The sequence below is a fragment of the Puma concolor genome, chromosome A3 (assembly GCF_028749965.1).
Source record: "Puma concolor isolate L17-30 chromosome A3, mPumCon1.1.hap2, whole genome shotgun sequence".
Lineage (NCBI taxonomy): Eukaryota > Metazoa > Chordata > Mammalia > Carnivora > Felidae > Puma > Puma concolor.
In genome coordinates this window covers 39,394,043-39,407,153 of record NC_141669.1, presented here as the reverse complement: position 1 = coordinate 39,407,153, position 13,111 = coordinate 39,394,043, and the positions used below count along the sequence as shown (strand labels likewise).

At 44.5% G+C, this 13,111-nt stretch overlaps 1 protein-coding gene across 2 annotated transcripts in view; it reads left to right on the top strand.

Moving 5' to 3' along the window:
- SMYD1 (SET and MYND domain containing 1) overlaps positions 1-13,111 on the top strand; it is a 44,491-nt gene that overhangs the window by 20,715 nt on the left and 10,665 nt on the right. The window contains exons 4-6 of one of the 2 annotated variants that reach the window (XM_025927293.2): positions 3,274-3,404; positions 5,736-5,774; positions 8,685-8,874. In XM_025927293.2, the coding sequence (XP_025783078.1) occupies positions 3,274-3,404; positions 5,736-5,774; positions 8,685-8,874 (360 nt within the window). The remainder of the gene's footprint in view (positions 1-3,273; positions 3,405-5,735; positions 5,775-8,684; positions 8,875-13,111) is intronic. The other variant, XM_025927294.2, reaches the window with a different exon arrangement.

Sequence of the window (13,111 nt, the reverse complement as noted above, 5' to 3'; positions counted from 1 at the left end):
AACATGCAGAGGAATGAAACTGGACCACTTTCTTACACCATTCACAAAAATAAACTCAAAATGGATGAAAGACCTAAAGGTGAGACAGGAAACCATCTCCTCCTAGAGGAGAAAACAAACAACAACTTCTTTGACCTCAGCCACAGCAACATCTTCCTCGACACATCTCCAAAGGCAAGGGGAATAAAAGCAAAAATGAACGATTGGGACCTCATCAAGACAAAAACTTCTGCACAGTGAAGGAACCAATCAACAAAACTAAAAGGGAACTGACAGAATGGGAGAAGATATTTGCATATGACATATTGGATAAAGGGTTAGTATCCAAATTCTATAAAGAGCTTACTAAACTCAACACACGAAAAACAAATAATCCAGTGAAGAAATGGGCAGAAGACATGAATAGACACTTTTCCAAAGAAGACATCCAGATGGCCAACAGACACATGAAAATATGCTCAACATCACTCATCATCAGGGAAATACTTCACACCAGTCAGAGTGGCTAAAATTAACAACTCAAGAAACAACAGGTGCTGGTGAGATTGTGGAGAAACGGGAACCCTCTTGCACTGTTGGTGGGAATGCAAACTGGTGCAGCCGCTCTGGAAAACAGTGTAGAGGTACCTCAAAAAATTAAAAATAGATCTACCCTATGACCCAGCAACAGCACTACTAGGAATTTATCCAAAGGATACAGGAGTGCTGTTTAATAGGGGCACATGCACCCCAATGTTTATAGCAGCACTTTCAACAATAGCCAAATCATGGAAAGAGCCCAAATGTCCATCAACTTATAAATGGATAAAGAAGATGTGGTTTTGGGGCACCTGGGTGGTTCAGTCGGTTAAACGTCCAACTTTGGCTCAGGTCATGATCTCATGGTTCGTGAGTTCGAGCCCCATGTTGGGCTCTGGGCTGACAGCTCAGAGCCTGGAGCCTGCTTCAGATTCTGTGTCTCCCTCTGCCTGCCCCTCTGCTGCTTGCACTCTGTCTCTCACATTGTCTCAAAAATAAATAAACATTAAAAAATATTTTTTAAAAAGCTGTGGTTTATATATACAATGGAATACTACTTGGCAATGAGAAAGAATGAAATCTGGCCATTTGCAGCAATGTGGATGGAACTGGAGGGTATTATGCTAAGTGAAATAAGTCAGAGAAAGACAGATATTGTATGTTTTTACTCATATGTGGAACTTGAGAAACTTAATAGAAGACTATGGGGGAAGGGAAGGGGAAAAATAGTTTTAAACAGAGAGGGAGGTAAACCCATGAGAGACTCTTAAATACAGAAACAAACTGAGGATTGATGGGGCAGTTGGGGAGAGGGTAAAATGGGTGATGGGCACTGAGGAGGGCACTTGTTGGGATGAGCACTGGGTGTTGTATGTAAACGATGAATCATGGGAATCTACCCCCGAAACCAAGAGCACACTGTATACAATGTATGTTAGCTAACTTGACCATAAATTATATTTTTTAAAAATGTAAAAAAAAATACGGGCTTCAGCTGATGGCATGAGGCCCACCTATACATTATTATGCAGGCTAGTTTGCTTCACTCAGAGTCTACTGATTGATTGATTGATTGATTGATTTTAACTTTTTAATGTTTATTTATTTTTGAGAGAGAGAGAAAGAGAGAGAGAGCTAGCAGGGGAGGGGCAGAGAGAGATGAGACACAGAATCCAAAGCAGGCTCCAGGCTCTGAACTGTCAGCACAGAGTCTGATGTGGGGCTCGAACTCACGAGCTGTGAGATCATGACCTGAGATGAAGACGAAGTTGGACACTTAACTGACTGAGCCACCCAGGCACCCCTAGTCTACCAATTTAAATGTTATATACAGAATACTGTTTAACTAAATATCTGGGTACTACAGCCCAGATTAACCATAAAATTAACCATCATAGCTTTCCATATATTTATTTTATGCAATCTTTAAATACAAGCTGAAATCATTGCTTTTAGCACTCCAATTTTATAGAATAGGAAGCCTAGGCTTGGAGAGGCTATGTTATCTCCAAAGCCCACATAGTGATAATGGGCTGGTATCCAAGAAAGGACTAGAAGCAGTCTGGCAGGTGATTCTAGATTTTTTACTCTTAGCAGTTATGCTCTATAGCCTTGGGGTGAATGGGTGTCACAGACCGATCCTGGGTATCACTAAAGTGGTCCAGGGACTGGATTCACAGGACCACATAATCACCAAAGTGCAGAGCTGAAAGAACTCTTAGAGATCATCTAGTCCAACCTACAGATGGGAAAACTGAGGCTCAGGGAAGAAGGAAATTTGCCCGAGGTAACAGCTTGTTAGTGGAACTGACAGGCTTGACTTCATGTATTTGCTGAATGACTGACGAGATTGAATGGAGAAAGGGACATTCCTGCAATATCTATGACACATAGCCACGTGAGTGCATGCATGCATATGCATGAGCACAGTGTAGCACATGTTTACATACGTATTTATGCAGATAGCAGACGTTTGTGTGCAGTGGTTAATATATTCTAGGTTGTATTTATTCTTATGCATTTTTTCAGAAAAGGTATTTGGAATCTGTTTCTATAAAGAATAAGTGATTTGGGGGGAAAGGAAATCAATAGAGTGCCACATAACTAGTAACCAACTTGATTTGTCTTGCATTCAAAGATATATGTTAAGTGTTGCACTCAACAGATTTTAAAATTGTGAACAGGAGTAAAAAATATCCATCCACCAGACCCAAAACAATCAAAAAGAGATGTCAATTTTATGAGCAGCTATAGGAGTTGAGGGTGGGTAGGCAAAGGAAGCAGGGGAGGCACACAGCCCTCTGTATCTATGCACACACACACACACACACACACACACACACACACACACACATGCGCATGTGCATGCACACACATACACAGAGTAAGGCAGAGCAGGTCATGGAGAAAAACCAAAATAGATACTGGGGAAAACTCATGTGAGACCCAGAAACAGGAAAAGAGGGAGACTTCTCAGAACCAACGTTTCCGTCTTTGGCCTTTTTAGAATGCAGCTACCAAAAGCTTCCAAGGTGGCTTTGTTTTTTGGCAAGTACAGTACTCTTCCAGGGTGCTCACCTTGAGGGTCCTTTGAAGTCACCTAGAGAACAAGAGATTAATTGTTTTGTTGCAGACTCTAAGCATCTCCAGGATTAGACTGAGTCTTCTATTTTCTTGAACTTTGAACAGACAAGATGGTGTTCTGTCCTTGGTCTATGTCTGTTAATCGACTCTTTTATCTTTTCCTCTGAGTAGATTAGCTGCAATGGCTTCACACTCAGTGACCAGAGAGGCCTGCAGGCAGTGGGTGTGGGCATCTTCCCCAACCTGGGCTTGGTGAACCATGACTGTTGGCCCAACTGCACCGTTATATTTAACAATGGCAAGTGAGTATGTCTTTAACTGGGGATGGTATCATGGGGATGTGGACCCTATTGTGTTTTCTCTACTTGACCTAAACCAAACTGTGGAACCTGAACTAGCATGGATTTTGACTGGGCAGCAAATAGAAATTTTGTTCTAGGGGCACTTGGCTGGCTCAATTGGATGAGCAAGCGACTCTTGATCTTGGGGTCATTAGTTCAAGCCCCACATTGGGTATAAAGATAACAAAAAAAAATTTTTTTTAAAAATAAAAAACATTTCATTCTAGAATAATTGTGGATAAGAGAAAGGTAATGAGAAAGCAAAGGATTCCACATGGGTAATAACTGAGTCTTTGCATGTTTCTTGAAGCTGCCTAGGTGTGTTAGGTAATTTATTTATTTTGAGAGGGAGAGAGAGAGAGAGAGAGAGAGAGAATCCCAAGTAGACTCCATGCTGTCAGCATGGATGTGGGGCTCTGTCCCACGAACCATGAAATCATGACCTGAGCTGAAATATAGAGTCAGATACTTAGCTGACTGAGCCATCCAGGCGCTCCAAACCTTTACTGTTTTAAAGCTCAAAGCCTGGGATTATCTATCAGGCAGTCATTGCAGAACAACATCAACTGAGAAGGTGCTTGGCAGAAGCATATATTAGTCAAGGTCCCAGCAGAAATCAGAAGGTACACTCAGTGTTTACCCAAAGATAATTTAATAACAGGAAAATTTACAGAAGTAGGGGTAACGTTTAAGAAACTAACAAGGAATGGTGAGGTGTGCAGGGTCTAGCAATAGTATGAAATCCTTACCACCTCCAGACCTGGAGGGGCAGGTGGAGGAAGTACTGTTCCTGCATCTGGTGAGAGCTGTAGCATGGGAGAGTTCCGTTTCTCCACTCCCCACCCAGTGGCTTGGCTGTACTGGTAGAGAAAACTGGCACTGCTGGAACCATGGCCAGGCAGAGAGGGAGCCAGGAGAATTAAATACCCCAGCCTCCCTCTCCTCCCATCTTCTGATCCCCTCCCACTGGCCAAACTCCAACCAGAAGCCAGAGAGCAAAGGACTCTGGGTGATGAGGCTCCCAGAGGTCATCCCCCCTCACCCCCAACTCCCAAGGCACAGATCAGGGGACAGAAGGACAAAGAATGGATCTTGGGATGGGCATAAATGGAGAAGTCAGCAAACAGAATGAGAGCCTGGCTGTCCATGACTCAGGGCTGGGGGAATTTGGAGGACGAAGCCTAAGCAATATTACTTATTTTGCTCTTAGAGATGAGACAAGATTTTATGACAGGTGTAAGTCAACTCTGAGCCATCAACAATGAGCTGCTTTGCCCCCAAACTTCCTGGAAGCCAGAGACAATGGTTTCTGGTTCTTAGTCAAGAATCAAGCCTAAACCCCAATATAGCAAGGACTCTGCTTTCCCTTTTCCTTCCTATTTCTGGAAACAAAGGCCTGCATGACACCAGGCTCTAAGCAAGTGAGAAAGTTACTCAAGACAGAGAAGTTTATTTGGGACCCAGATCATTTTTCCCCGGAATTTGCATTTCCCTTGCTAAGCCTCTTGGGGTCATTGACGTGGACCTCATAGAATACTCCTCAGAGGGGCTGTTGTCCCAGGTTAGCCTGCTTGGCTGAGGATCAAATTCAGCCATATATGGGCTGGTCTTTTGGGACACCACTCCCCTAAGCAGTGTTGACCCAGGGCTCCCCTTGTCACTACATGTAACAGCTGTAGGAGCCCAGGAACCCTTTCTTCAGACCAAATCTGATGTCTGCTCTGGCTTCTTTGCATCCACTGAGCAGCCATATTTACCTGGTTTCTTGGCTGTTGTGCAAAAGAAGGTGATTTTGCAGTCATAGTCTAGCTGCCTGCCATAGTGGAAAGAACCCAATTCTAACCCAATGGAATTTTACATACTACCTATGTGACCGAACCAACCTCCATTTGCAGTTCACACAGTCCCCAAGATAGACATCAAAGAGGCCACGATGCTTGGGAGTAAGATAACAGCACCCATACAGGGTTTAGCACCTATTATTAAATGCACTGTCTCATGGTAGTCCCATTACCAGGTTGCAGTTGAGGACGGTGAGCCCAGGAAAGGGAAATAACTTGTCCAGAGCTGAGGACCTTTGAACCCAGAACTTCTCATTCTAAATCCAGTGCACTTTCCACTATAGCAGTCTGCTTCTTGTCAAGTGAGCCCCCACTGGAAGGGGCTGGGATAAAGGTGGTGGTGATGGCCAAAGCTTTCATTGCATAAGCTGGAATGCTGTGCTCCCTTGCTAGCTGTACTGGACCAGCCGATGGTAATGACTTCCATTCGGGTGTCTGTTTTGTCTTTCAGTCATGAGGCAGTGAAATCCATGTTTCACACCCAGATGAGGTGGGTCAGTCCTTGCAAGCATCCCTGCCCCTCTGACCCATCTCCCTCACTTGCCTGGTTTGCTGGGGCCGCCCCCTCCCGAGACTCCGAAGCTGCTCTCTGGCTGTAATATCCTTCCACAGCCCAGAGTCTGATCTTTGCTGAATGCTATATTTTAAATGCATATATATTAATCGTTTTGTTCCTCACCCACCCACTCCCCACCGTGCCTTTGCTTCTTTTCTTTCCTTTCACTCCTTGCTTCTCTCACTACCCCAATCCCAAAGCATGCCAGTCCCTTCTAGTCCACATCACCTTAGCAAAACCCACGCTGTCCGTCGAAGTCCTGCTTATATAAAATGAGGATACTGATATTACTGACGTACTAAAGGGACTGTGTTTATGTATAACCCCCAATTTCTCACCCAGACTGTCTTCTGAGTATAGTAGCTGCAATCTTTTTGATAAATATTTATTTACGCTGTTTTTTCAATGTTTCTGGCCAACTATGAGTTAGTGGTTTAGGTAAGATTTTGCTTTGACTTTTCTTAGTGACAAATAAATGGCCCCAGGTGGATCTATTTCTCAGGCTGGGTTTGAAAGTACTTGAAATGCTCTTTAGATTAAGAACAAAACTCTGCATGGGAGTTTGGGCTCTGGGAAGGCAGGGGTAGGAGTGGTTGCTGCATTGGAGTGTGTGTTGGTCTGGATTACATGTGACTTTGGATGATTCCCATCATCCCTTGGGAATGGGATGTGGGTCCCACATCTGGAGAGCAAAGGTCAAGATGAGCACATCTCTAGGGACCTTCCTAGTTTTAAGTCTCTGGGGCTCTGCACTGCATTTCTAATCTCTCCAAGAAATAAATACGTTAAATAAGTTGCCTATGTGTGCCTCAATTAGCTGAACTCCAGAATTGCAGGCATTAAAGATGGAAAAGGGAGAATGGACTGATGGTTGCAATTCATCCCCTGACCCCGAATCCCAAGTAAGGTGAAATGGGGCATGCATATTTTCATATTTGAGGGACACTAAGTTCATTTGGTTTTGAAAATTCTCTACATAATTGAGATAATTTGAGATACTCTGAGACCTTGCGAGAACTGACTGAGCTGTGATAGGAAGAAAGGCTATTGGGAATCCTCACTCAGTTGGCATTGAATCACTGTTGAATGGGAATATGTCACAATGGAGCCGTGTGGGGTTGGTGGGGGCAGAATTACTTACCTTACCAGGACCAGATGCCAGAGATCCACACTCAACACTGGCCCAGGAGTTGTTCGCATGGAACGATTTAGAACATTGACAGAGCTCTGAAGTCAAAGGCTTTGGTGCATTTCTTTCCCTGTGCATGGCAGACCTGGGAGGCAGACTGAGGACACTCTAGGGAGAGGATTATATTGAGGTGAAGTGTGAATGGCACTCGATTTTTCGTCTTGACTGTTGCCAAAGTGTTGTGGGACCTCATGGGGGGAGTTCCTTCCCCTCTCTGGGTGGCGGTGCCCTCCCTTGTGAAATGGGGACGTTGATCCCCTGCAGCTGAGACTATTAGGATTCTAAGCTGGGCTGTGAGGAGAATCATACAACTCACCTCTCCCTCTTGCCTTTCACCATGGCAGGACAGCTGCTGCCAAAAATTGGGGTGGGGGAGAAAAGAAAGGGGTCCCATGGGCACATGAACAGGCACTGAGACTTTGCCAGGCTCCCTCTGAATTGTTTGTATATATTATCACGTTTATTTGGCATGTCAGGGTACCCCGATTTGGGAGAAGGCTTTTTTACCTTAAGTGGTCACCTAAGATACTTGGACATGCCTGTCACTTCCAGTCAGTGGTTACTCACCTGGTTGCCACCTCAGAGTGTGTGGAAGGGGCTGCCGGTCACATGGTGTCTGACTCAGCCTCTCTGGGAGGTAGCGGAAATAAACACAGACCTGTCTGCAGATGTTCTCCCCAGCCCTCTGTGTCCTGCCACCCACTCTCTGGGTGATGGCTTCCCACTGGGCAGTGAGAAGATCCTGGGGGGACACAAGAGCACAGCTAGGCAGCCAGCTTGCGGGGCTCCCCGGTTGTTCTCTGTAGCTCCTGGCCTTGTGGTGGAGGGTGCATGATTGAGAGGCCCACGAGCTGCTCTGCTTGTTTGGCTTAGCTGGATATCAGCTCTGCAGTGAGTGGGCTTTTGTCCTCAGCACCTTCTGTATCTGTTACCTGGTAAGGTGGTAGTGCTGTAGGTAATGAGAGGGTCAGGTCTAGGCTGGAAGGGGATTGAAATGCCATCTGCTGTTGCTACCTACCTTCAACCAAAGCCCGCGTCCCCCCCCGTAAATACAAAATGAACAATGCAGCAGGCTAACAGAGCCAGCCTTTGTTTATTCGTCATCAGTGATCTCCAGGCCTGTCTCTTTCCATAACGTAGACCAGAACCAGTGGACTGAGGGGTAGGTGAGGGAGGGCTTAATGTTGAACCCAGAACAGGCCACAATTGTGGGTAACTGAATGTACGTACTTTCAAAAGAGTAGTCTCTAAACTAAGCAGAGGCAACTGTTGAGTCTTCTCCTATTTGGAATGTTTACCTTATTATTTCTCCCTTCCTTTGTTGCAGGCATCCAGTAGCTAAATGTACAGGGATAATTGCAGGCGAGGAAGCTACGTATGGCTTTGTGACTGTGCCCAGCCCTCTCCTGGGAATCCATTTAATTGGATTTCAGAGCAATTAACTGAATGGAGCAGATTTGATTGTTATAATGTGTAGAGCAGAATTATCCAGAAAATTGTCCTTTGGGTCCTTTGGGGGTGGGGGTGGGATTGGGAGTTTTCTTGGAGTGCTAGTGGGAGTTATCTTTAAGACTCAACTCCCTGCGACCTTGGAGAGCAGAGACCCCACTCTGAGAGCCCTGTATTTGATTTACTCTTTCCTCTACCTTGTCCAGAATTGAGCTCCGGGCCCTGGGCAAGATCTCAGAAGGAGAGGAGCTGACCGTATCCTATATCGACTTCCTTAACGTCAGTGAGGAGCGCAAGAGGCAGCTGAAGAAGCAGTACTACTTTGACTGCACGTGTGAGCACTGCCAAAAAAAGCTGAAGGATGACCTCTTTCTGGGGGTGAAAGATGACCCGAAGGTACTTGTAGTCCTGCTCCTGGGGTGTCTGCGACCATCTTCTCTGGGAGCCAGCAAGGGTGGATTTCACAGCTCATCCGTGCAGAGAACCAGCCTGTGACTATTAGAAAGGTGCTGTGGGGTGGTGGACAGGACATAGAGGAAAGGTCCCAGCTAGCGTCCTGGGGCCACCGCTTGCCAGGTGTTTGCGTTGGTGAAGTTGCTCAGTGTTCTCATCTGTAAAATAGGAATGATGGCACCCACCAGAAGGGGTTACTGTGGGGACTGAACAAAGTGATAAATGTAAAGGGAGTGGCATACAGAGTGGACACTGAGTAAATTTTAGTTCTTCTCTGTGCCCTTTTGCTGGTTAAGTAATGCTGAGAGTTTCATATATTGAGACCAGATGGGCAAAGAGATCATTTGCCTGGTTATCACAAAGATATTCCTAGTCCCATGGAAATGGGCAATGTAGAGATTGGGTAATGTGCTTAAATCCTGAATTGCTTGCTGCCTGGTTGCTGGTGAGACCACCAAGCAGCTAAAGGATTCCTGAGGGGGATTTCAGGAGCTTGGCTGAACTGGGAGAGAGCCCAGCAATGGTATAAACAAAAGGCTAAAACTGGACTCCTCTTGTTCCATTTTCCCCCATGGAAAAGTGCACAGGTGGAGGGTCAGGTGGGGGTCTTCTCCCTGCTGAGGGGCTCAGCCAAAGGGGTTCAGCAGTTTTATGGACCTGAGATGGGGAGAGGGTGGAAGAAGCTGTGGGGGAAGGGCTAAGGGTAGAAAAGTACTGGGTACCAAGTTGGAGTGGGGGAGAGAATCTTCAAGGTTCCTTCCTCCTCCTCTGGAAGGAGGCCTCCAGAGGTCAAGACCTCAGATAAAGAGACCTAGGAATGAAGGCTCCTGGCTAGGAATACAACCACGCAATATGTGGCTCTTGGTTCTCCTCTCTTTACTTGAGATATGCTGCTACCAGCTGGTGACGATATGCCCACGTCTTCCAGTGTGGAATTGCAGAGTTGGCGTTTCTCTTGATATAAAAGATTGATGATTTCTGCTTGAACCTACCTGGATTCAAAGCAAAAGCTTTCTATTGTTTTTATGTAAAATTTGGTTTCTCTATGAAAATAAATAAACAAAATAAAAGTAACCCAAACCAAAATTAGTCAACCAAAAAAATTCATCAGAAAAAAATTGAGTTTAACCTATTTTTATTTTTTTAAATGCTTATTTATTTTGAGAGAGAGAGAGAGAGAGCAGGGGAGAGGCAGAGAGAAAGGGAGAGAGAGAATCCCAAGCAGGCTCTGCACTGTCAGCGAGTGTAGGGCTCGATCTCACAAGTCATGAGATCATGACCTGAGCCAAAATCAAGAGTCGGACGCTTAAGCAACTGAGCCACCCAAGTGCCCCAAATATTGAGTATAATTTTTTAAAAAGCAGTGCATCCTAAGGCAAATTCAAGGCCATTATAATATAGTAGAAAGAATACTGGAAAATGAGCCAGGAGGCCAGTGTTAAGAGTTCGGGCTATGACACTGAATATTTCTGAGTGTGGGCAAGCATCTTCCTTTTGAGCCAGTGTCCTCATCTGTAAAAAGGGAGTTGCACTGTTAGCAGTTTTTTCAAGCTTATCCTATCTATGTGGTTGTCAAAGGTGCTTTTCTTTAAATGCGTTTATAATGTGTTATCTCAGCCTGATAAGCCCTATCCAGTAATCCAGGCTTTGTGACTCTTCCTCAAACTTTTGATTGGCATCAGAATCCCTCCTGACTCCTTAATATATGTATGTGTTAACTCGTTGATATATGTGTGTATGTTAACCTGGATAAAAGTCAAAACCAAATATTTACAAAATGCGAAAATAACACCAAAATGTTTAACATTCCCCTCAACTATAGCTTTGGGCCCTCCTTGTTTGGATTGCTTACGTTTTTCTTTTTCTGTCTCCTCAGTTCTCACCCTTGGTTTTCACGATAGGAATATGCCAGTTTTTCAACGTTGGGGAACCAGTATCCCTCTTTCCCTCTTCTCTTCTACTTCTGGCTCCTCCCACTCCAGTTGGTCCTTCCCTTCTGATGATTCCTCCCCATCTTCTGACTTCTCCCCTTCCTCCTAGTCTTCCTCCTCCTCTTCCTCTGGCTCCTCTTCCACTGACGTTTCCCTCTGCTCCAGCTCCTTACTCTTGTCCTCCTGGTTTTCTATTTCTTTTGTATTTCTGGGGAGGAGAGTCTCTCTCTGCAGGGTTCCTAAAATCCTATCTGCAGATCCTGCTTTCCTGCCTTTACTCTGAAAAGTGGAGCCAAATGGAACAGCCCTATTTCCTTTCTCAGAATAGCTTTATCACATGTTGCACATGCAATTAACAACCTACTAGCCAGGTTGTTTTGAGAATCTTGGCAGCTGCCTCCTTGAGCAAATTTGATTCACTTCCAAAGCTTGAAGTAACAGTCTTCCTTACAACATCAAATTGAACAAGACTTTTATTAATACCTGACCACTTGGTATTCTCCAGCTCTACCCTGATTTCTCCAGAAGATTCACTATGAGTTTTGAGTTTTAAACATGATGGAACTTACTATAGATTACAGATTAGTGCTCATAAACTAGAAGTGCTTCAATGAGCCATTATTTGAGCAACAAGCAATGGATGAAAGGAAAAATCTAGGTTTGACAGATTGGTGGTACACCTCTGGACTACCAGTTACAGAACTCTGCCCAACCAGATGAGACATAGACCCCCCTCTTACTTATGTGCTTGATTCAAATGAGTTTAGGAAAGCAGATATGCACTTAAATGACCTGTCTGGAACCAAGACACGATCCGAGTTAACAGAAGGCGAAGAAGTACTCTGGGGCTAGAGGGTAGCCAGAAGCCAGAAATCTGAGCCACATCAAAGATCAAGACAAAGGTTGGGTCAGGAGTGAGGCCTGTGAGCAGAAATCACAGCACTGGTGGATGCAACACTTGTTGGCGTCAGGCCACGCAAGACCCCAGAGATGCAGAAGGATTCCAGGGAGGCCAGATGCAGAAGGAAATGAGGGTAGTCAAAACCGTAGTGTTAGTTAACTAACACTTTAGTTAGTTAAGAACTCTGCGGAAGCCGAAGTGCAGTGCGTAGAAGAATAAATACAAAGGTCATTCCTTAGAAGATCCTGACCCTGAAGCAAGCTGTCCTGGCCAGGGCCTCTCATACTGCAAGGTGGATACTCAGTATAGAACTGGCTCAGGACAGCTGGGAGACCAAGGGAAGATCCTGATCTCCATCTATTAAGGGACTGTATTTTTATGGGAACAGATGCCCATCCTCTTGTTACTTTTTGGTGGTTTGGTGAAGGTCATGATCTCACAAAACAACGTAAGCAGCAAATCGAAATGGAGCCATTGGACCCAATTCCTTACAGTGAAAAAATTGGAAAACTGGTTGAATAAATTATTCTGGCTTTATATAGTGGAAAAGTCTATAATTATTAAGCGTGGTGCTGTATTTTTATATTGACATGGGAAAATATCCATAACCTACTGAGTGAAAGAAACAGACTATAGACGGAAATCTGATACTATTCCAATTAGAAGAAATATTTGGTGCTGTTGGCATATACACACACGCATGTGCACATGTACAGGCGGTTCAGCCAGGATATACTGCTAAGGCCGTATAAAATTTTTTTTTTTCAACGTTTATTTATTTTTGGGACAGAGAGAGACAGAGCATGAACAGGGAAGGGGCAGAGAGAGAGGGAGACACAGAATCAGAAACAGGCTCCAGGCTCTGAGCCATCAGCCCAGAGCCCGAAGCAGGGCTCGAACTCACGGACTGCGAGATCGTGACCCGGCTGAAGTCGGACGCTCAACCGACTGCGCCACCCAGGCGCCCCTGCTAAGGCCGTATAAATGTATGGCTGCTTATGGTCAGTGTCTGTTCTGATTGGTCAGTGCCTTTCCTGTACCAGTTGTTAAATATTTTAAATATTATTCCTGTATATATGCATTGGAAAGTGTTCCTCAAAATGCTATGTTCATCTTTGGGTGGATTCCAAGGATTTCTGTTTTTTCTCCATGCTTTTTTCACGTGTTTTAGTTTTGTTTTTTGTTTTTTTTTTTTTTTTACAACTTCTATATATCATTTTTATGGTCGGAATAAATAACAAAGTTTTTTTTCATTTTGGAAAAAAGTTTTATCAGATTTGTGTAGGCAAAAAAAAAAAAAAAAAAAAAAAAAGGAAAAGAAAAAAATTCTTATTTTTGTATTCCGGAA